The 23,907-nt window shown below is 39.3% G+C and overlaps 1 protein-coding gene across 1 annotated transcript; it reads right to left on the bottom strand.

The window, feature by feature from the left end:
• Window positions 1-800: 800 nt before the first annotated feature.
• gabrg1 (gamma-aminobutyric acid type A receptor subunit gamma1) lies at window positions 801-15,030 on the bottom strand. The gene is made up of 9 exons (XM_079842988.1): window positions 14,617-15,030; window positions 11,036-11,196; window positions 9,628-9,695; window positions 7,242-7,462; window positions 6,916-6,998; window positions 6,342-6,479; window positions 3,879-4,031; window positions 3,573-3,772; window positions 801-2,827 (listed from the first exon to the last, which is right to left on the bottom strand). The coding sequence occupies exons 1-9, from the start codon at window positions 14,685-14,687 to the stop codon at window positions 2,552-2,554; spliced, it is 1,371 nt and encodes a 456-aa protein (XP_079699114.1). The 5' UTR covers window positions 14,688-15,030; the 3' UTR covers window positions 801-2,551.
• Between the last annotated feature and the right edge of the window lie 8,877 nt (window positions 15,031-23,907).

Genomic DNA, 23,907 nt, shown 5'->3' with positions numbered 1-23,907 from the left:
GCTACAAAACAATCACTCAGCAAGCAGAGGAGAGCAACTCTATTCAACCAAAGCCTTCTCGCAGTGCAGTGATAAGGATAGTGCTTATCCCAGCTGAGAATATAGAGAAGAGACCTGACTGAAAGTGGTCTGTAGTTCCAAACCCTCAGGAAAATTATCTTTCAGTTCTCTCTTTATTCTTCAGGGCTGTCTATCCTCGTGATGGCAGGCTTTTGTTCTATTCTCATACAGTTAAACAGCAGTTTTCATTCTAAAGCATTATAATCACAGAGCCTTTAATGGCTACCTGGGAATGGAAGGAAAGTATACAGAGTTGTGTTTAAACTGTCAAGAAGGGAGTGCACTTAAAGAAAGGTGCAGAGGCCTGAGGGAGTGAAGTTAGGGTGGGAAAGAGAACAGACAGTCCCGAAAATAAATAATTTCTCCTTTTTTGTTTTATAGATGAAAAAAGTCAGGTTTGGAATGACATGAGGGTAAGGAATTAGCCCTTTAAATCACTTTTTTAATGCTGTAGATAGATCATATATTAAGTGTTTTGTCATGTGGTCCCTAAGATGGAGTAACTTGTCTTATATTCCTCATTCATGTGTGAAATAACAATTAAGATCCATAAATGACTGAAATGAAATTTATGCTTATGAAAATGTTAATCTGCATTCACTTGTGGCAATAATTATAAAGCTAATTGCAGTATTAACAAAGTAATATTACAAGAGTGTCTGCCTGAGGGAAAATACATTCATCCCTTTTATCCCGACGCTTTGGGATTTTGATAAGATGTGAAATCATCAACAGAGATTGAGAGAGCGTAGAATTTTATTAATTTCTTGCAGGCACTGTTTTATTACTCACAGTGTTCAGAGCTACAAAAACATATGAACACGTAAATAGCATGAAGGTTAGCACTTACAGAAGACACGACAACAACACCTAGATTGAGTGGAGAGCAGAGCGAGACGGGGTCACGTACAAACGCACATGCACACGAGATGCATGATGGTCACTGAACTGTATTATTAAAGGTGTTTAACAGATATTATTGTCATAATCTATTTATATACAAAAATATAAACAGATTTTCTGTTTGTACTATCATCTGGCTGTTGCTCTTGTTGCATGAGTGTTGCAAGAAAACGTATTGAATATATTAAGCTACAGGGCACAAGTACATAACAGATGTCCAAAAAGGGAAACAACAGAGCAGTCTAGGATCAAGATAACATCCAGCAAAAGACAAACCACATGGAAGCATCAATAAGTAAAACAAACAAAAGCCTAAAGCACAACGGGCGATTGAGAAAAAGACTTTTGAGAGTCGGGTCAAGCACTTTCGCTCGCGCGCTCTGTTCATCTGTTTCTCAAATCGAACAGGACTCTGAGATCAGATTAAACCTAACGCAAGACAAATCCATAGTAAATGGCCACTTGATTTAGACTGTTACCAATAGGGAAGGCATCCGTGGTTTGTGTTATGAAGACTGCACGGTTTCAAATGCTTTCGTTTGGATACTCTGTGTGACAGGTTTGTCTGGAGCTCTTCGGCTGAAGAAAGTCCATCAGACCGGTTTCCAAATGTGGGTTGATTAGCCGTATAGGAGCTCGGATGAGTCATGCAATTACGCTCACAGAAATCTAGCCATTCGCAAGGAGATGTCTTGAATGCGCAAGAGAGTGATGAACTCTAATTTGTACTAAAGGACACTGAACATTTGTGCATTGTAAAGGCTGCTCTGTTCCTTTTGTTCCATATATAAAAATACACACGCACCCTTTTATGTTGGGCACATTGGCATTTCTTTGTGTCATCTATAGCAGAGACAGCTTATTAGTTCAAGTCAAGAACATTTCACAGTATAATTAAAGGCTAATTCCAGGTAAATGGCTTCTGGGTAATTCTTGAGCAGAACAAAATTCTATTCACATAACCTTCAGATATCTATGCTTTGGTTTGTTTAGAACTCAAGTGAATGCAAGTCACACAGAAATGTCGCTAGAAAATAAAAACAGAGCGATTAACATATAAATATTAGTTTTCTGACATGTAGCTATAGCTATAAATGATCAGAAGCGACAAATATGATCTTCTTTTCATTGCAAGTAATAATAATATGCTTCAGCCAGAGAGATAATAACCTGAAGTTAACTTAGTTGCATTACTGGTGCCGATATTGCAGTTCCAAAAAATCCGCAGATATTTTGGTGGATATTCAAGAGATCGTTTTAAGCTAGGCAAGGTAGATGAGATCTGTTTGATATGGCCTGCATGACTGATCGAACTGCTCGCATTTCCTTCTTAAAAACTGAGATTGCTGGTAATATTCAGTTGCCATCGATGCAGGATCGCTGTAATCGTCCTTCTAAGATTCAAATCCTGCAATAAATCGCATCTCATGTACAATTAAAGACACATTAAGTATTAATACATCCAACTCGAGCCTCACACGTTCCCTTCTCTCAAAGATTTATGCTGCCGGATTTAGCAGATGGAGAATTTACAGATGATTTGCAAATATTACTAGAGCTGAGTCCCTGTCCCACTTGCCCAGCATCTTTAAAGATACAGATATCCAATCCAGTAGACAAGATTGAAGAGGCCGAAGGCGGTTGGGAAGAATATTCGGGAGTAGGAGTCGATTTTGGAGACATGGACATGCATTCTGTTCTCACGCCAAGCTCCGGAGCGACAATCATCAAAGCAGCAGAAGAAACTGGCGCAGTCTTTCCCGTCCAGACATTCATATGCATAATCATCATCCTCATGGTAGGGAGCAATATTGTTCATCTGGAGCAGAGATGTCCCTGGTCTCATGTTAACCATGCTGGGTTTCTACACAAAGGAACAGCAATGTCACTATACCGCTTCATTGCAAAAACAAAAGCAAATGCCATCGCTGCAATACAGCACACTCAATTAACTGCACACAAAAGCACAATGTGACCTCTTCAATCCTGAGCTGTGAAGAGGTTAGTAAGCTTCTTGGTAGTATAGTTGCTCATATAATTGATCAGTTACTGTAGGTGCTTAATTACTTGTTCTGTGTTCAAAGCCACACAGTTTAACATTTTGTCTTTTAATCATGCTTGCCAATCTTTTCAATATAATGAAAGTAAAAATTACCAAAAGGGGTGAATTGAAATGATAGGTTTGTGTGAGGAAATTTTGAAATTTCAGTTCATGAGAGAAGTAGCAGTGAACCATTCTTGTGAAGCGGGTCTTTGCAATGACTTGGTTCATCCATTTCACACAAACGGTCTGTGACTCCCTCATGAATTGCTGATTCGGTTAAAATTCACTGACTCGATCATTTCAGTTCATCACACAAAGGGTAGCTAGTGTCTTCACAAGCTTGCAATAATCCACACAAGTTTTATGGACCATTTTTATGGTGATCCTTTTAGAAGCTTAAAAGCTCAGATTCCCATTGGATGTAATTTTATGGAAAAGAGCCACCAGCACATTATTCAGAATTTCTAATTGTATTCCACAGGACGTGACACATGCTTTGAATGACATATGGGTGAGAAAATGAGGAACTGGCCCTTTAATAACAAATAAAGTTCATTCACCTCACCTGTGCTTGGCTTGATTTAGTCTTCTTGCTCTGCCGATTGCTTGTGAAATAATGCAGTGTCCCATATTCCATTAGAGCAGCAAAGGTGAAGATGAAGCAGACAGACACAAATAAATCCATGGCTGTCACATACGACACCTTCGGCAAGGACTTCCTCGATATGGTGCTTAGGGTTGTCATGGTAAGCACAGTTGTGATACCTATGCCAATCATGATGCACAGAAATGGACCACCCCATTAAAACATTTCAACTTGTGTAATGCCTTCACCTTATATTACAAAATATTATTGATGTTTTTAAATTACCTAAAGATGTTCTGGCAGGTACAGCATCCTTGTTAATCCAGAAAGAGACCCAGGACAAAACCACAATCATACTGCAGGGGATGTAGGTCTGGATGGTGAAGTAGCCCATTCTCCGACTCAGGTCAAAGAAAATAGTCATAACCACGTATTCTCCTATTAATATAAGACATTTTAGATACTTTTTAGCTTACAATAATTATGCAACATGGATGTAATTATTATTTATTAATAATAATTACAATGAATAAAAATGTACTATTGTAATATTATCTATAATTAATAACAATTGCTCATGTATTATTAATCATAATATTTATGCATTCACATAATATAAAAATCTTCCTATTATTAATTTTCCAAATCTACTACTAAAAATAACTGCTTGTGTAATGTTATTATAATTATGATTATAATGAATGACTGCAAATCTACTATTATTAATGATAATAATAATAATAATTATTATAGTTATACTTTACAATAAGGTTACATTTATTAAAATTAGTTAACTACATGAACTATCTACAGCATTTATTAATATTAGTTAAAGGAACGCTCCACTTTTTTTGAAAATAGGCTCATTTTCCAACTCCCCTAGAGTTAAACAGTTGAGTTTTACAATTTTCAAATCCATTCAGCCGATCTCCGGGTCTGGTGGTAGCACTTTTAGCATATCTCAGCATAGATCATTGAATCTGATTAGACCGTTAGCATCTCGCTCAAAAAATGAGCAATGAATTTCGATATTTTTCCTATTTAAAACTTGACTCTTGTGTAGTTACATTGTGTACTAAGATCAACGGAAAATGAAAAGTTGCGATTTTCTTGGCCGATATTAGCCTGGATGCCAGCCGAATTTAGCCCCGCCCACAAAATTTTTTGCTCGGGCAATTCGGTCTGGACTCGGTCCATAGAGGAGTAATTATGCCCGAACAGAAACTGTTCGGACCAATGAAATTGTCAGGGCGGGCTTTAGACGATGTTGGACAGATGATCAACAGTAACGTAATCATCCACGTCATCGAAGGCTCTTGGGTTCAATTTGCTCTTATCCTAAACTGAGAACTTGTTCGTATATGCATTCACCTTCACTATTTCTCTCAGAAACGATGATCGTGTTGGTAAGTACTCTGTGTATCCTTAAATTATTTTATTACTGGCAAAGATCGTTTACACTCATCTTTTTCTTGTAACGTTACTTAATCCAGCGTGCGTGCAGACAGGGTTGCCAAGTGTTTTTGCAATGTCGCGCACAATTGCTACTCAAATCTATAGCCCAAAACAATAACTTTCCGGGGGGTTCTCCGGAAAAAAATGGCGTTTGGTTGGCAAAATATGTTATTTTGGCAAGGTTGCCTGCTAAAATTCGCATTACTGGGTTTACTGGGTGACTAGAATTGAGTATGGCCACGCCAGGCTAGGCCGATATGGCTAGGAACTATACTCTCATTCCTGCGTAATAATCAAGGAAATGAAGCTCTAGTGTAAGTTATGCCAGCAAGATTCAATGTTGCGTCACTTATTACATTCAGACCTAACCAGTCATGTCCTAATAATCAGAGTATAAAAAATCGGTACTTACACATGTCTGAGTTTGCAGATGCTGATGCCAACATTTACCCCCTTCCTCCCCACCACCACCAGGATGGTCCCTGCCTTTACCTCCCAGGGGGTCGGCTGTGCCCCTGCCTTCATCTTCAGGCAGGAAATGTAGAGTCCGGTACCCTCGAGATGAGAGTTACGGACTATGCCAAAGAACCTCTAAATATAATACTTGCTGGTCTGTTAATAAATTAACATTGTTACTTCACATGGCCTCCCGAGTCTTTCTGGTAGAACTTTGCTGCCGTACCATGGGTTCAGCAGGCGCAATGATATTACGCAGCGCCTGAAAATAGGCTAACATCCGTCAACATAACCAACGTGACAACCTGCTTGCACAGGGAGCGTGCTGCATGGGGTCTGTTTTCAGGTGCTGCGTAATATCATTGCACCTGCTGAACCCATGGTACGGCAGCAAAGTTCCTTGATTATTACGCAGGAATGAGAGAATAGTTATCAATGATCTATGCTAAGGTAAGCTAAAAGTGCTGTCGCCAGACCCAGAGATCGGCTTAATGGATTCGAAAACGGTAAAACTCTAGGGGAGTTGGAAAATGAGCATATTTTTTAAAAAAAGTGTTCCTTTAATGTCAACATTTACTAATACATAAAAATCAAAAGTAGTATTTGTTAACATTAGTTAATGCACTGTGAACTAACATGAACAAACAATGAACAGTAATAAATACTGTAACAAAACTTTTGCTCAATTTTAGTTCATGCATTAACAATAGTAACAAATGAGACCGTATTGTAAAAAATTTCCTTAATATCTGCTTATTTATTGATGTTATTATTATTAATATTTACTTCAGATCTTCTATTATTAGTAATCTTAATATTTATTCTGAATGTTCATACCAGACTGAGTATTTGCCACATCAGTAGAGTTCCGTAGGCCCACAAAGGCAAATTGGTAAAGCCTCCAGTACCGCTGGTCTGCAACTTCAACCGAACGACGCTGCCATCTATACTGGATCTCATTCTTTGGATATCCATCTGCAAAGGGAAAAAAACACATCCACCAGATTGCATGTGACCTTTCATTTCATATGTAAATGACAAAGTTACAATGATGGCAGAATGGCATTGAGTAGCACTCGGTTAGTGAAGAGCGGCATGCCCTTCCCATGCCCACGGTGGATGATGACAAATGAGAAGCTGAAGCATGGTTCTAATAACGGATGGAGGGGTGACGTAGACTGAGAAGAGGAGAGAGGGGTTGGAGAGCGGGCTGGAGAAGGATGGGTTCTGACCTCACTCATTCCAAGGTTGGAAGATGGTAGTTGCTACAGGCCAGCTGTAATGTTAAGGTTTGTTTGGCCGATATTGGCAATGCATGGTTGGCAATGTGTGGGGATTGGCTGCCCGCCCGGCAGCACTCAGGACAGGACTGAGGCTGAGTGACAGATTGACATAAGAATTTAACACCTACAGCTTGAAAACTCCAGGGGGCACGAATGTTCATCCATGGGAAAGTTATGCAGCTTAAGGTAGCATTCCGCATTAATAGTCAACCTAATAAAAAAGAATAATAGACAATAGCAATTTTTGAGTGCAATTGTGCAGGCTTTGAACATTTGTACTACGACATCAGAGATCAAACCCCCCTGACATAAATATGTGAATCAGATGTAATGGCTTAAACGTGCTGCAACAGACAACGGTGTAATTCCGTACAAAAGCAAATGTTACAGGACAGGAATACAAGGACACATACTGTTGTCGCACAAACAGCATTCACTCGGCTCACAATGTTACCTTAGAGTATACATCACTCTTCCATTGCTCCAGAGCCGCAGAAGGCGATTGGGTGTCGTGATCCAGTGGGCGTCAGATTTACGTGAGTTGCGGAAAAACGTGTCAGGGATCCAGATTTTTCCCACCATGTTGCTGTTCAGCATGAGGAGTTTCATTGAGCTGTTGAATTTGAGTCTGCTGTCGTACCACGTCTGAGCAAAGAAGATGTCGATGGTGTACTCCTAAAAAAGCAAAAGCCTTACTACTATCAATGCCTTACAGATGCTTTTGTGTATTTGAAATGATGTGGGTATTTCTTGTGACTGAGTATGATGGTCATGAAATGGATCTAACCAAAATGTTGCTGCCTTAAATTTTTAAGTACAATCAACTTGAATGTTTAAAGGGATAGTTCACCCAAAAATGAAAATTTTATGTTTTTCTGCTTACCCCCAGGGCATCCAAGATATAGGTGTCTTTGTTTCTTCAGAAGCACACAAATGAGGATTTTTAACTCCAACCGTTGCCGTCTGTCAGTCATATAATGCATGTGAATGGGGTCTAATTCTATTAGAGTAAAAAAAACATGCACAGACAACTTCAAATTAAGCCCTGCGGCTCGTAACGACACATTGATGTCTTAAGACACGAAACGATAACGGTATTTATGCTATTATTTCACCTCATATCAGACGAATGTCATCAGCTCTCCAGACCGCCATAACTTCCTGCGAGTAAGGTCAAAATACCCGCAAGATCATAGAAATATATATGTAGATTCCTCATTCGACCGATCTGCGCAGGCACTAATGAGGCATCTATATATATATATATATATCTATGACCACGCAGGTATTTTGACCTTATTCGCAGGAAGTTATGGCGATCTGGAGAGCTGATGACATTCGTCTGGTAATAGGTGAAATAATAGCATAAATACTGCTCGGTTTCTCGCAGAAACCGATCGTTTCGTGTCTTAAGACATCAATGTGTCGTCACGAGCCGCAGGGTTTAATTTGAAGTTGTCTGTGCATGTTATTTTTACTCTAATAGAATTGGACCCCATTCACATGCATTATACGACTGACAGACGGAAACGGTTGGAGTTAAAAATCTTCATTTGTGTTCTACTGAAGAAACAAAGACACCTACATCTTGGATGCCTTGGGGGTAAGCAGAAAAACTTTAAAAATTTACCGTTTTTGGGTGAACTATCCCTTTAAGTCATTTCAACTTAAATTACATTACACTGACTAAAAAAATAGTCGAATTTTGTATAACTGTAATGTCTAATATTTTGATTTTGTTCATGTTCATGTCTCTTATTTTGTCATGTTCACTCACTGTCATGTTTCCTGGTTTTGTCATGTGTTCCTGTTTGTCATTTAATCCTGCCATGTGCTCCATTATCATGTGATTCCCTAGTCTCTTGTGTTATTAAAGGTATGTTCGACATCGGCTGTGGCTGGATGCAACCGATGGGCAAGAGTAGCCATGTACAAGTGGGGAGGAGCTGCAAACGGAGACGTGAAGTCGGACACTTTCTGCTTCCCGCAGTGACGCTCGCGCTTTATCACAGCTGAATAAATGCAATATTTGTCAATACACAGATGTTTCAGAGAAGTTATTGTCATGTAATACTTTATGCACTGCTTAATACAGCGTGTGTTTGTACAAGAATAAAGTTCAACATAAGCCTACACTATCAATGAAGTGAGGTCTACGTTTTTTATCAGTTTTATTTTGATAAACATTGCAATATAACATCGCGACTACATGAAAAGAGGTTTTACTGTTATAAAAAAACTGATTTGCGAGCATTAGTGGAACTGAAGGTTTTAGAATAAACACAAAACACACGTGATCGCTGTCATGCGGTGAATCTGGCCAATCGTGGAACAGCTGTGTCGTCATCAGAGTCCGTGCAGTCTGGTGCAGCCGCTCAAGAGAAACTGCACCGGCTGTATTAGCCGACTGCTCGAACCGGAAATTTCGAACCGGCATGCACTGCTTCAAGTCAGCCGCCGATCGGTCTGCGCATCTCTGCATCAAGTCGAACAAGATTGTTGATTGTTCACAGGTGTGTCTTGTTTAGTCATTAGTCTTTGTGTATTTAAGACCTCATGGTTGCCTTGTTCCCTTGTTGAGTATTGTTTCCTGTAAACTGCTGTTGGTGAGTTCCAAGTCAAGTCAAGTCAAGTCTTCACGCACCTTATTCAAATAAAACTTGGGTTCATAAAGCTTGCCTCTAGTGGAATTGTTACAATAACTTTAAAAACTTTTTTTGCACTTAAAGCAATGTAAAAACATATGTTGTCATAACTTATTGATCATACATTTTTTTTTACAGTGCAGGGTCCGTATTGTTTACAGCTCTGAACATAATGTATTATACATTTCTACTCACCATATTGATAGGATCTACCGGGCCTATGCTGTTCACGTACACTGCCGTCTCAATCACAGTCGGTCTCACTAGAATATAATTTCAAATACAAATATATTCAAATTACATTAATAATCATAACTATCAAATAAGAATAAAAAATACATAAAAATCAGTTACAATATCAAAACAGTACAATAATCCATTCAAGTAATTTCTATCAAAAAAGTTTATAATATGCAGCATGTATTCAGCATGCATTCATAAAAATCAAAACTGGCCGTAGTTACTTGATGCACATCTTTATTGTGAATCTCCTTTATTCAGGCAGCTTTGAGTCATTTGTGTGGCTGTTATAGGAAATGTGAATTGCGTTTGCAGCCCATTTCACTTCTGTAAATGGTATCGTATTCCTGAGTGAAAAGGATATTCAGCGAAAAAGTTTGGCATGTTATTCCAAAGGAAATGTGTATCTTCATAGTCTTTAATCATTTAATAACTTGCTCTTCCTCTTTTTTATCTTTCTCTTTCTGCATCACTTAGAGTGGACTATTGAATTATGTTAACCAATAGCCAAATAGCTATTTTTTTTAGCAATCTCGCATTCAGTCTGGCTCTGTCCTAGCATGTAACAATTCCCAATCAGTGGATAAAATCGAATTTTCTCGCTGAATATCCTTTTCACTCAGAAATACGATCCCATTTACAGAAGTGAAATGGGCTGCAAACGCAATTCACATTTCCCATAACAGCCACACAAATTGCTCAAAGCTGCCTGAATCTTCAAAAAAATATTTCTGTCGCAGGAAATCCAGTCACAGAGACATGACAAATAACACAAACGCTGCTAGTTCACCTGCAATCATTCAGCACTTGCTCTGCGCTGATTAACTGAGTTCTTCTCATACTTACACTCTCTCCCTCTACCTCAAACACATGAAACAGATAAAGAAGGAAGATCAATAGTGATTTGGGTCTATTGTACCCAAACACCACTGAGATAAATCCTCTTAAAGAACTGAACTCTAGTCAGCTGCGTCGCTTCCAGAACACTGATGTACTGAGAACAAAGAGACCTGTACAGCTCTGGTGTAAAGAAAAACATCAGCAAAATCCTACAGCCAAACATCTCTTCGTATAATACTGCAAAAAAATGCATTAGTTTGCAGTCCACGTCTGCAATTTCAAAGAAACTCTGAACTGCTCGGAGGGTTTAACTGTCAGTTTGTTCCTCTTCATTAGGCTTCATAATAATGACACCCTTATCTTATAATTATTAACGTTTTGCAGTTACCCATTTAAGCTGTAACAGTGTGTTTGACGGTCATAAACAGGCCTAGACAGAATCTTCAGGAATTTTGCCGATTTGTGGGCATAGATTCTGTGTGGGCCTGGATAGCCACGCAACCTTTTCCAAAAAATGACTTGCCTCCGATATCTGGTCTCAGTTTGTTGTCATAACCTTGCAGTAATTTGTTTAGGATAAGGGTGACGTCGCTCTCGTAGACCCTTGGTGATAAAACCCATGTTTTGTTTATGGGGACATCCTCATAATCTTCCTCCTCTGCTTTGCTTGAGCCAAATGCCATGCTGTCATAAAAGCAGAAACAAACCGAGTATAAGTATACAGACAGCAGAGAGGTAAACAACAGAGCAATATTCGATTTAAAACAGAGAATAGTTAAAAGAGAAGTCAGTTTATGGGAGCTTAAAATCAAAAGAGCGAGCGTTTTACAGGAAGAACAGATAAAAGAAGCCATCAGTGACTGTAAATGTATGACAGCGCGAGAGAAGAGTTGTTTAAATGAGCACAGTGCTGGCGATACAAAGAGGAGGTTCTAATAAAAGAATGCTGTGATTAATGAAGATGTGTTCTGGCAGTGGAGGGAGGGAACAGCTGAAGGTGAGGGGTTTAAATTATCACCCGCAACTCCCTCTCTCCCTCGCTCTCTGCAGTATATGGTGTAAGAGCGTCTAAATTTATTCTCTGGTGCATTATCTGTAGGAGCAGACATATTTCTGAGATGTGCGCCATTCCCTTGGACCTGAGTAGTCTAGACTGGGTCTCCTCTTCAGACTTTTGCTTTGGAGAAATGCAGGTGATGTGCATCAAAGCTACTAGCGATAAAAACGAACTGTACAGTTGCCTCCTGGGTATCTGGAGAAAAAAAAACATTCAAAACAAGATTCGGTCCTACTATATATTAGGTGTTGAATAAATAAATAAGGTATAGTGAACTTTTGAGGTGGTATATGAGTAAGGTGAGGGACGGGTTCCATGTTATGTTAGGTTTAATGGTGGGTTAAGGGGTAAGGGAGGGGTCAACTGTGTATAGATGTATTTAGAAAAATGTATTACAGCTGTAATTGCTGCATATCTGCCTATATGTACACAATAAGTGCATTGTAGCAAATGATTCATTTAAATGTTAGTAGTTAAAGTGGTTAACAGCACTTAAAGGGCACCTATTATGCCACTTTTTACAAGATGTCATATTGTTCTTGGGTGTCCCCAAAATGTGTCTGTGAAGTTTCAGCACAAAATACCCCACAGATAATTTATTATAACGTGTTGAAAATGTCATTTTGAGGCATGTCGATTAAAAGCGCTGTTTTGGTGTGTACCGCTTTAAATGTAAATGAGCTGCATATCCCCGCCCCGTCTTTAGAAGAGGGTGTAGCATATACATCTCTCCTGTGCATGGCAGATTGCATACAGGTCTCACAGGGCAGGTCTATGTTAAAATGGCAGTGTCAGTCAAACCTTGCGGGCGGGCCTTTGCAGTGTGATGTCACACTGCAGAGAATCTGAGAACAGCTTGTTCTGAAACACTGCTTATGATTTTTGGGGATACAATTTTTTTTGGATTTTTATCGTTATAGGGTGGTTGTTTACACACACTGTTAACACATCATGTAAAAGTGGATTTTGCATAATAGGTGCCCTTTAAAATATAAAGTCTGTCTCAAGATTCAAATGTCTTCATGCCTGTTATTCTGTAAAATAAAATGGTTTAAACAGTAGATATAGCCTGCTACATCAGATTTGTTCGTTCAGTTGTGTGTAGTGTACTGTCATTAGATGTGACATGAAATAATGGAACTGATTAAAATGCGTTCACATTTGAGTGGTCTAAATACACTGCCCGGACAAAAAAAGTCGCTGTTTGGACTTAAATAGGCAAATGCTTAAGAGTCTATGATTGGATCATTATTGCGGCATGTTATATGTTTGGCAACAGTTCTTCTAATCCTAATTGATGGAGTGTGTAGGTTTTCATTTCTTAAACAACCAAAAATTGGAAATAATAAATGTCGTGATGATATTTCCATCAAGAGTTGCATCAATTTTTGGTCAAGATCTCGTATTGACAATGCAAGAGTCAAGCACTCTGTAAAGTCTACTCCAGCACATCCCAAAGACTTTATGATTTAAAGTCTGGACTCAGAGGTGCCAATTGATATGAAAATGATTCTTCAAGTTTCCTCCCAAACATTCTTTCACAATTTGAACCTGATGAATCTTGACATTGTCATCCTGGAATATGACCATGATGTGTCTTCCTATGGTTGTTTAAAAAAAAATGAAAAGCTACACACTCCACCAATTAGGATTTTTGCCAAACATATAACATGCACAGTAAAAAAAAATCAGGTCTCCAACTGAACATTTTCAAGTGACCGATCACATCTAAATTTTCCAGTTGGTCAAATTGAATTTCTGTGAATTGATGCAATTTAATTCACAGAAATTCATTTTGGCCAACTAAAAAAATTTGATGTGATCGGTCACTTGAAAATTTTCAATTGGAGACCTGATTTTTTTTTTTACAGTGTGCTAGAAATATAATAATCACTGCAATAATGATCCAATTATTGACTCTTAAGCATTTGCCTATTTAAATCCAAACAGCGACTTTTTTTTTTGGCTGGGCAGAATATATGTATCCTCAAAAAGTACCCAAACAAACCAGTAATTAATTTTAAATATTTGTCAATACAAAAAAGAAAAAAATCTAAATGGTACATTCACATACATATACAACTAATGAAATACAGAAAAATCAATATGAAGAATCCCTGTGGATGAGACCCATGTGGGTGGAGAGAATGCATTATTGATCCCTGTAGGCAGAGCGCTGAGCAGTTAAAAAGCCGGCTGTCAATGAAAAACACAGACAGAATATTTTCCTCAAATGCAGATTTTCATATTGTCTGGACACAATAGCCTCTGGGTGACCTTAGTACATGCACTAATAACCCTGACAAATACATCATTATAAGACAAAGGCCTGAATAAAACAGAAAAAAGCATTTTCAGCAACAGATGAGAAACGTAGGATGGTTATTTCCAGTCCCTTATTCAGATGTGTAAATGAGAGGAATGTAATCTAACAAACCAAGTATGTTTATTCTATTAAGCATGTAGGCTAGCATTGACATTTCCTTTAATACCTTGAATGATCTGCCAAATATCAGCAGAAGGAAGTAGTTGGTGTTAACTTATGCACAACATTTACATTTACAATGAAGAAATTATGACATAACCTTCCAATCTGACTACATGATGATGCAAAATCTAGCTAATAGTGTGTGAGCAATGTAGTTTGGGGTGTTGTTTGCTGAATTGCAGCTGAATGCTGGCTAAAGTATGTATCCTCAAGGTTGTTTGTAGACTGACATTGCACGTCCTGGCTAAAGAAAAGACAACACGATATCAACACGAATGCCCTGACCAGAACTGTCACTTACAATATGTATTAATAATTATCAAATTTATTCAGTGTACAAACAACTGCACGTGTCGTGACTGACAGCCATATGTAGAAATGTTTAGATGGATGAATGTTGATGTGCTACAAGAAACACGTAAAACTAAATCGTTCTGCAGCAGAGTCACGCCGGTTGTTCGCGACGTGGACTGTCTCATGTTGTCGGTCAAGGGCTATTTTAGTAGTCATATCGATTCCACCCCTTGTTTCTTTTGCCCACTCTGAAGCGAAAACTTACCAGACTCCAAGTAGACCGGGCAACAGCCAAACCAGTGTTTCTTTTCTCCGGCGGCGATGCAGCAGAACCATCGTGCGAACGCCCGGTTTATAACCAAATTATCTCCAAAACGAATTAGAGCAAGACGATCAAAGCTTTGAGAGATTCAAGCGAGTCGTACAGTTGAAAGCGTCAGCGTATGCTGTCAGTTGTTGTCTAGACAAATGCATAGGCTATAGTTTGAGCCTAGTCTCTCTGTCAGGCAGCAGACGCGGTGTGGATGTGAATGGTGAATGCGGGATTTCGCTGATTGCGGCACCGCTGCTCTGCGTTCATCCACCGTTCTGCTGAGTGAGACGCTCTCAGTGTTCCGGGAATTATTAGAAACTGCCTGTAGGAAAAGAGCTGACTGCTCTACCTCAGAGAATTCCCATCAAGCGGTGATTTATGAGACCTTTACTTAGATTTGCTGTTGTTGGGGATTAATAAAGTGGCAAATGCGACAATTTCAGAGGCGCTTCACCAAAATATGCCTATACTGTGACCATACTTAACCTATAAAGGGTGTAAAACTTACATGGTAGACTAATATAGCCTATTTTTTTTTTATTCTCTGTGTGTGTTCAGTGAGCTTTTTAAAGGAATTTCAGTCGGATCTTTCCTGTCAAGTTTTTGTAAAATCTTCTAACAAAGTTAATTCATCTTAAAGACGGCAAACAAACCACTAAAGTTTGTTTACCTCATTTAATATGTAGCCTATGACAAAGTCAAGTGATTCAATAATGGCAATAACCCTACGTAATAGTAGTATGCTCTGTCAATGTGCATCTCATTCTGATCCTAATGGAACGCGCTCGAGCGACGTTCTGTTGCTATGGTTACTATACTCACCTCAGACCAAGCTGCAACCTCCCCCAGAAACGCTCTTCAGGAACCTATGGGTCGGACACCATGTCCATATTTTTTTTTTACCGTCTATGCCTCAGACGTACGCGACTTAGGCCTATCTCTCGCGAGCATAGGCCTACTGTAGTTCTTATAGTTGAATTTTTTTTCATCTAAGTTTTGTGGTAAATTAATCGTAGCCTATATATAACGTAGGCCTATATATAACATGTAGGCTACTTAGTCTATAACCTATGTAAACAAGATAATGTAATAGGCCTATTCCTCAACCTTTTGGGGATCAAGGCTTAACGTTAGACTAATTGGAGTAGATGATGGTCAGAATTTGATTTGTTAGTTTCATATTTTGTATTATAGGGGAAATCATATCCATTATCTTACATTTGTTTTATTGTCATTTTTCATCCTTATCAGACAAAGGAATTCATTACTGGACAGGCCTCATTCAGACATAAATGAACTTACCTGTCAAATTTTGAGCCCACCTGACTGACTGACTGAATGAATGAATAAGTGTGTGCGTCTGTGTGTCTCTGTGTGTGTGTGTGTGTGTGTGTGTGTGTGTGTGTGTGTGTGTGTGTGTGTGTGTGTGTGTGTGTGTGTGTGTGTGTGTGTGTGTGTGTGTGTGTGGGCATGTTTTCGTGAAATATCAGGACACAAATGTGTATAATGACATGGGTATGACATAGGTATTACAAAAAGAGGGTGAAATATGAGGACGTTCCCCATGTCCTCACTTTTCAAAATGCTTATAAATCACACAGAACAAGTTTTTTTTCACAGAAAGTAAACTGCACAGTCTCCTGTGAGGGTTAGGTTTAGGGGCAGGGGCAGTGTAAGGGGATAGAAAATACGGTTTGTACAGTATAAAAACCATTACGCCTATGGAATGTCCCCACATTTCACAAAAACACCCCTGTGTGTGCGCGCGCTCTTCTTCATGGAGCTCTCCATGGTACTGACAATAATTAATTAACAGCCAGCCAGCCAGCCAGCCTATATGTGTGTGTGTGTGTGTGTGTGTGTACATGTTTTTTCTAGCCTGGTGGGGACTTCAACCTGACTGTAGACAGACTCATGGGGACTCGTGTCACCGTGGGGACCTAAATTGAGGTCCCCACGGGCACAAAAGCTTATAAATCATTCAGAATGAGTTTTTATGAAAATGTAAAAATGCAGAATGTCTCCTGTGAGGGTTAGGTTTAGGGGCAGGGGTAGTGTAAGGGGATAGAAAATACGGTTTGTACAGTATAAAAACCATTACGCCTATGGTGAGTCCCCAGAAGGATAGCGCACCAGACATGTGTGTGTGTGTGTGTGTGTGTGTGTGTGTGTATGTGTGTTTCTATCCCGGTGGGGACTTCAACCTGAATACACATGGGGGACTCATGGGTACTTACTTGTATCATCGTGGGGACCTAAATGGAGGTCCCCATGAGTAAACAAGCTTATAAATCATACAGAATGATTTTTTTGAAAATGTAAAAATGCTGATTTTTTTCTGATGGGTAAGTTTAGGGGTAGGGTTTGTGTAAGGGGATATAATATACAGTTTGTACAGTTTAAAAACCATTAAACTCTAAAAAAAAAAGGTTCTATATTGCACCAAAAATGGTTCTTGGCTCGTAATCATAGGGGAACCTTTTTTAGTGCTATATAGCACCAATTTTGGTGCTTCAGTGGTTCTTCAGAGGTTCTTCAGAGGTTCTTCAGCGGTTCTTCAGAGGTTCTTCACCGGTTCTTTGACTAAGGTGCTATATAGCACCTCTGAAGAACCGCTGAAGAACCACTGAAGCACCAAAATTGGTGCTATATAGCACTAAAAAAGGTTCCCCTATGATTACGAGCCTTTTTTTTTTAGAGTGTATGGACGTAACATAGTGTTCATGTACCCACAAAGATAGTATACCAGACGTGTTTTTGAGAACAAATTTTTACCTAGAAGTAAGCTAAATCTGACAAAACCTCCTTTTGGGGACATTATTATTTGTAAAAAGGCAAATAAAGGTTTCTTTAAGGGTTTGGGTTAGGGTGAGGTTATACCAAGCTATATATAAAAACAATAGAAATGTACATTTCCCCATTTAGGTAGCTCTTTCTGGAGGGTATTCATCTCCTGATATATAGGCTAACTGGCTGTTCATTCATTATTGTCAGCACCATGGAGAGCTCCATGAAGAAGAGCAGAAATAGACACAGGCTGCCTGAACTTCATCCACACAATAATTCCATCTCCTCTTTTCCATCATAACACATTCTGAACAAAATAACAAATGCCATTTAAAATGTTTGAAATGTCAGATCTTCAGATTTTCTGAAAATCACGTGATTTTGTTTCAACAGTTTTATGGTACAACTATAATATGTTCAAATAAATTATTTTCTAGGCCTATTTCAGTTCATATTTGATTATATACATTTCTCTGTTTTAGACCCTCTTCATGGGGAAGTACTTTATATTCAAATGTGCTCTGACACTTTGAATGCAAGAAATCTCTATTATTATGTCAACCATTAACATTCCGAGAGAAAATTATGTGGATCTGAGACGTGCCTGAGAATTTCTCTGCTGGACCACACACACACACATACAAACACAAACACAAGCACATTTAAACATGAAGAGATCTTCTACAAACACAATAGCCTAATCAAGATCTAGCTTAATATTACAGTTAAAATAATAATTTATCATCATGTGTATATTACAGTTTTAAATAAACTTTACTGCCCAATCCACTTGATTAATCTCTTATTATTTGTAGTGTTATAAAGTTTTGATATATAATATACATTTTAAACCGGTGAATCCAACAGCCCTTTTCTGCTGAAGTATAAGGCCATGATGCTACTAAAATCTGTTTTGTACCTTTAACATAATACTGACAACCACTATTGTTACATTTTTTTTTTTTTTTGTTTGTTACATTTTTTTTATATAGCGCTTTTCTAGGCACTCAAAGCGCTTTACATAGAAGGGGGGAATCTCCTCAACCACCACCAATGTGCAGCATCCACCTGGATGATGCGACGGCAGCCATATTGCGCCAGTACGCCCACCACACACCAGCTGATTGGTGGAGAGGAGACTGAGGGATGATACCAATCGTATATATATATGGGGATGATTAGGAGGCCATGATGGACAGGGGCCAATGGGCAAATTTGGCCAGGATGCCGGGGTTACACCCCTACTCTTTATCGAAGGACATCCTGGGATTTTTTATGACCACAGAGAGTCAGGACCTCGGTTTAACGTCTCATCCGAAGGACGGTGCTTGTTACAGTATAGTGTCCCGATCACTATACTGGGGTGTTAGGACCCACACAGACCACAGGGTGAGCACCCCCTGCTGGCCTCACTAACACCTCTCCCAGCAGCAACCTAGTTTTCCCAGTTGGTCTCCCATCCAGGTACTAACCAGGCTCAGCCCTGCTTAGCTTCAGTGGGAAACCAGTCTTGGGCTACAGGGTGATATGGCTGCTATTGAAGGAATAGTTCACCTAAAAATCCCAAAATTTACTCACCCTCAAGCCATCCTAGGTGTATATGACTGTCTTCTTTCACCAGAACACAGTCGGAGTCCTGGCTCTTCCCAGCTTTGTAATGGCATTGAATAGTGCCCGAGTTTTTGAAGTTCCAAAAAGCGCATTCATCCATCATAAAAGTAATCCATATGACTCTAGTTGGTTAATACCAATATGGAAGTAGTGTCCGTGACGTCACCCATAGGATTCTGAAGAGCAGTTTTGATGCGTAAAGTAGGATTGAACTGGCCGTTACCTATGGAAGGCCAACAGGGCCAAAACGTGTGAAACTGACGCTTAAACATGTAATTACGTGTTAACGCGTCACTTACGGGTACGTGTTTACCCGTAATTTTAATGTTAACGCGTCAGTTTCACACGTTTTGGCCCTGTTGGCCTTCCATAGTTGCCATCTTGGCAGCGTGTCATTGAGCGTCACTCCCGGATAATAGTAAATGGGCAAAGAGGCGGGACGTGGGTGGAGCTGAGGTGACGCGATGACTAACAGACAGCAGATAAATGGCTATCCACCTGTCACTCAAAGTGGCCACGCCCTTAATTATGCAGAACTTTAAGGTTTTTATATAATGTAAATGAATGAGTTATAAAAAAATTCACCCCCCTTACAATTGTCATGAAGGGCAAAATTAGCCGTATAGACCAAAACCACAATTTGTACCAGGCTGTAAACATGCTTTTTTCCGCTGTAAAGTTGGGCATTTTAACATGGGGCTCAATGAGATTCTGCTCCCTTCTGGAGGCTGTCTCTAGTGGCCAGTCGATGAATTGCAGTTTAAGTCACTTCCGTATTAGCTTCAAGAGAAACTGTGGGATTTTGCCGCTTGGTAAATACATCTGAAGTGAAGCAATGGGTTTTTGTGTAAAAAAAATGTCCATATTTAAAACTTTATAAACTATAATAGCTGGCTTCTGGCAACAGCCATACGCGTTTGAAATAAATAAATAAATGCGTGCAATCTGTTGTAAAAATGACCCTTTTTTTACAATTGCTATAGGACCTGTTTCTCAATTCTAAAGTCACTTTTTCAAAACTCTTCACACACTGAGCACAACAGCAGTTTATGTAAGCTAAACTGTATATTATTAATCATTGCTTTGACACAAAATGCAGTCAGCGATGACATCTTTCAAATAACATGAATTCATTTCTCGCTCTGACACAAACAACTCCAAAATGATGTACATATAGGATAATTTGCACATGAATACTCTTGTCAAAACTGTTAAACTTAATTTAAAAACCTATCAAAACTTTATTAGCAATTTGCTAACACCATATTGAAACAAATTCAAAATCTAAATTTTTTAAAACTAACAAAACAATTGGATGTAGACGAGCAGGTGTCAGCATTTCTTTTTCGTTACCATCTATACAAAAGGGAGAAAACTTAGGAATAATTTTGTACTGTAATGTATAACATATACTGCTGTGAATTTTAAACAGTAGACGCTGTCATTCTTATTTTGTAAAGAAATTGTGTAATGTTACCTGTTGTTTGTGTTTTTTAGGTCATTGTGTGTATTGTGTGTGTATATATGTACTGTATATACACTCACCTAAAGGATTATTAGGAACACCATACTAATACTGTGTTTGACCCCCTTTCACCTTCAGAACTGCCTTAATTCTACATGGCATTGATTCAACAAGGTGCTGAAAGCATTCTTTAGAAATGTTGGCCCATATTGATAGGATAGCATCTTGCAGTTGATGGAGATTTGTGGGATGCACATTCAGGGCACGAAGCTCCCGTTCCACCACATCCCAAAGATGCTCTATTGGGTTGAGATCTGGTGACTGTGGGGGCCATTTTAGTACAGTGAACTCATTGTCATGTTCAAGAAACCAATTTGAAATGATTCGAGTTTTGTGACATGAGCCGCGTTTCCACCGCAGGAACTTTACCCCGGAACCAGGAACTTTGGGGGGGAACTCGGTGTGTTTCGACCGCAGGAACCAGGGTCTAAATGAAGTTCCGGGTAAATATTTCCCCCTCCAAACGGCCCTGCTTGCGAGGTGGGACTTTTCAAAAGTTCGCGAACTTTCGGGGGTGGGACTTGGGCGCTGAACATGCTGATTGGTTGAGCTCTCGCAGCTATTTTTTTTCCCACCGCCATATTTACAAGTCTTTTGCGAGGTGGGTTCCGTGGGTTTTGCGTTCAGTAAATATTTTTTTTGCAACAATGGAGTTCAACAAAAAATTCGACCGATGGACCGACGACGAGGTTCAGGCTTTATTGAGCATATATGCGGAGGAGGACATCCAGCGGGAACTGGAAACGGCGACCCGTAATGAAAAGGTATACCTGAAGATATCGACTCGGTTCCAGTCACACTGGAAAACAGTGCAGAGAGAAGTTGAAGAAATTAAGACAAGATTACAAGAAATTAAAGGATCATAACAACCAGAGCGGTTCCGACCGGCGTATCAACAAGTGGTATGACCGCCTGGACGCGTTGCTGGGACACAGACCGTCCTTTTCTAGGGCAGCGGTAACGAAAGACTCGGCTAGTGCGTTGTTGGAAACCATCCTGGAATCCGAGTGGGTTGAAGGTAAATATATCATCTTGGTATCATCTATTAAACTCGTTGCAGTGTTTAAACACGTTGCAGTAACTTTTTTCAACGTGCTTTTCCAGACGTAACGAGTGGCCCTGATGAATCGCAGGCAACGGAGACCAGCGTGTTTTCCCCCGCGGTCACCAGTACGTTATAAAGCTGACAAAAATGTGTATATATTTAAAAACTGATGTGTAATCCTTAATGGTTTTGTTGTTTTTAATTGTAAACTTAAATTGCCCATGATAAAAATTGCACACTGGGCATTGTTCAAGCTGGGCAAACAATTGTTCATTATTTGTAGTGAAAACACTTTAAATAATTAATTGGTGGTTTCTATTGTTTCATGGTTGCCTTGTGTATTAATTTCCATGTGTTTCTGTGCAATTTTTCTACTTAGAGAAAAGGAAAAGGGACTGTGACTTTTTTGATGCACTGAGGGACATGGAGGATGGTAACCGGGCCGTCCTGCAGCATGGACAAGAACAGCGAGACAATATATTCAGCTGTTACTGGAGAGCCAGGCCGAGGAGAGATGAGGAGGCAAGAGTTGGCATTTCACCAGTCAGAAGCGGAAGAAAGCAGACGGCAGCAGAGGGACTTTCAGACCGGGTTTCTGTCTGTTCTTGGACAGTTTGTCCAGTTGTTCAAGAAGTAGCCACAATGACCAGCCGCTTGAATGAAGCATTTGCTCTACCACACTTGTACTTTATATATTGTACGTGTTGGCACAGCTCTTGGACTGGTTACTGAAAAATACACTTTTTTATATATTGTTGTTTTCACATTTTATATTTTCATTTTATTGTTCTAGTAATTTATTTGTCTTTGCACACTTTTATTTTAATTTTGTAAGAACTAATCTGTCTAAAATAAAGTAAAATGTGTAAAATGTCACTGTGTCTTTAATTTCCACATTCTAACTATATAACCACATTCTAATTGTATTCATATAGTGTAGGAAGCAAATAAAAGGGCTGCTGCTCGCAAGTCTTTCTGAATATGCACATAAACATATCTAGAAAACCCAAATATTATATTTTTAAATGTATAACTATGTGAATGTCGTATAATAACTTATAACCACAACTTAAGTGAAGCCATAAGTGTGGTCCTGCTTCATTTCAAATTTGAGGAAGAAGTCTCTAAAATTATGCATTTAATGAAGCATATTGTAATACTAGTCATGTGAATTTTTTTTTTGTGAATGTTAAGAGATGTTATTGTGATAAAAAATAAAATACTTGCAGTCTAGTACCTAATCTTTCAACCGCTTAATTCAGTCTATTGTTTTCATTCAATTAACTTTTCACACATCTGTCATGAATGACTGAAACCTCATTATCCTTTTATAGAAAATATTTTGTTTTGGAATTGAGCTATTGCAACACATTCAGATTTTGGATTGCCCATCATCCCATTTTGCATTAAAATGGTCAAACCAGGTGAAAGTGCACGTTTAAATAAACAGTGTTGGTAATGTGTGTACATAATCAGCAAAAGCAGCGCTGCTTGCATCACCTACACTTGTTATTGTTGCAGACAGTATCGCGCAAAAGTGATTACTGTCCGTCGGTAACTGGGAGAAGCAGTCGCGCGCATTCCCACGTCACCGGACTAATTTGCCTCATCTCCCCGGTACTTTAGACCGCGGTGGAAACGCAGATTGTAGCAGGTCTGGGGGAGAAAAAGTTCCTGGGAAAAAAGTTCCTGGTACAAATAGTTCCGGGTAATTTCGGTGGAAACGCGGCTATGGTGCATTATCCTGCCGGAAGTAGCCATCACAGGATGTGGTCATAAAGGGATGGACATGGTCAGAAACAATTCTCAGTTAGGCCGTGGCATTTAAACGATGCCTAATTGGCACTAAGGGGCCTAAAGTGTGCCAAGAAAACATCCCCCACACCATTACACCACCACCACCAGCCTGCACAGTGGTAACAAGGCATGATGGATCCATGTTCTCATTCTGTTTACGCCAAATTCTCACTCTACCATCTGAATGTCTCAACAGAAATCGAGACTCATCAGACCAGGCAACATTTTTCCAGGCTTCAACTGTCCAATTTTGGTGAGCTCGTGCAAATTGTAGCCTCTTTTTCCTATTTGTAGTGGAGATGAGTGGTACCCGGTGGGGCCTTCTGCTGTTGTAGCCCATCAAGGTTGTGCGTGTTGTGGCTTAACAAATGCTTTGCTGCATACCTCGGTTGTAACGAGTGGTTATTTCAGTCAAAGTTGCTCTTCTATCAGCTTGAATCAGTCGGCCCATTCTCCTCTGACCTCTAGCATCAACAAG

Source organism: Gobio gobio (genome assembly GCF_949357685.1).
Source record: "Gobio gobio genome assembly, chromosome: 18".
Taxonomy (NCBI): Eukaryota; Metazoa; Chordata; class Actinopteri; order Cypriniformes; family Gobionidae; genus Gobio; species Gobio gobio.
The sequence above is the reverse complement of the archived record's forward strand: the minus strand, read 5'-3'. Positions and strand labels throughout refer to the sequence as shown.

Excerpts from the sequence above, each read along its gene's own strand:
- gabrg1 (XM_079842988.1), bottom strand. The coding sequence starts at position 14,687 with ATGGTTCTGCTGCATCGCCGCCGGAGAAAAGAAACACTGGTTTGGCTG. Across the intron at positions 11,197-14,616 it reads CCCGGTCTACTTGGAGTCTG|CATGGCATTTGGCTCAAGCA; the intron begins GTAAGTTTTCGC and ends CTTTTATGACAG. Across the intron at positions 2,828-3,572 it reads CTAAATCAAGCCAAGCACAG|AAACCCAGCATGGTTAACAT; the intron begins GTGAGGTGAATG and ends TCCTTTGTGTAG.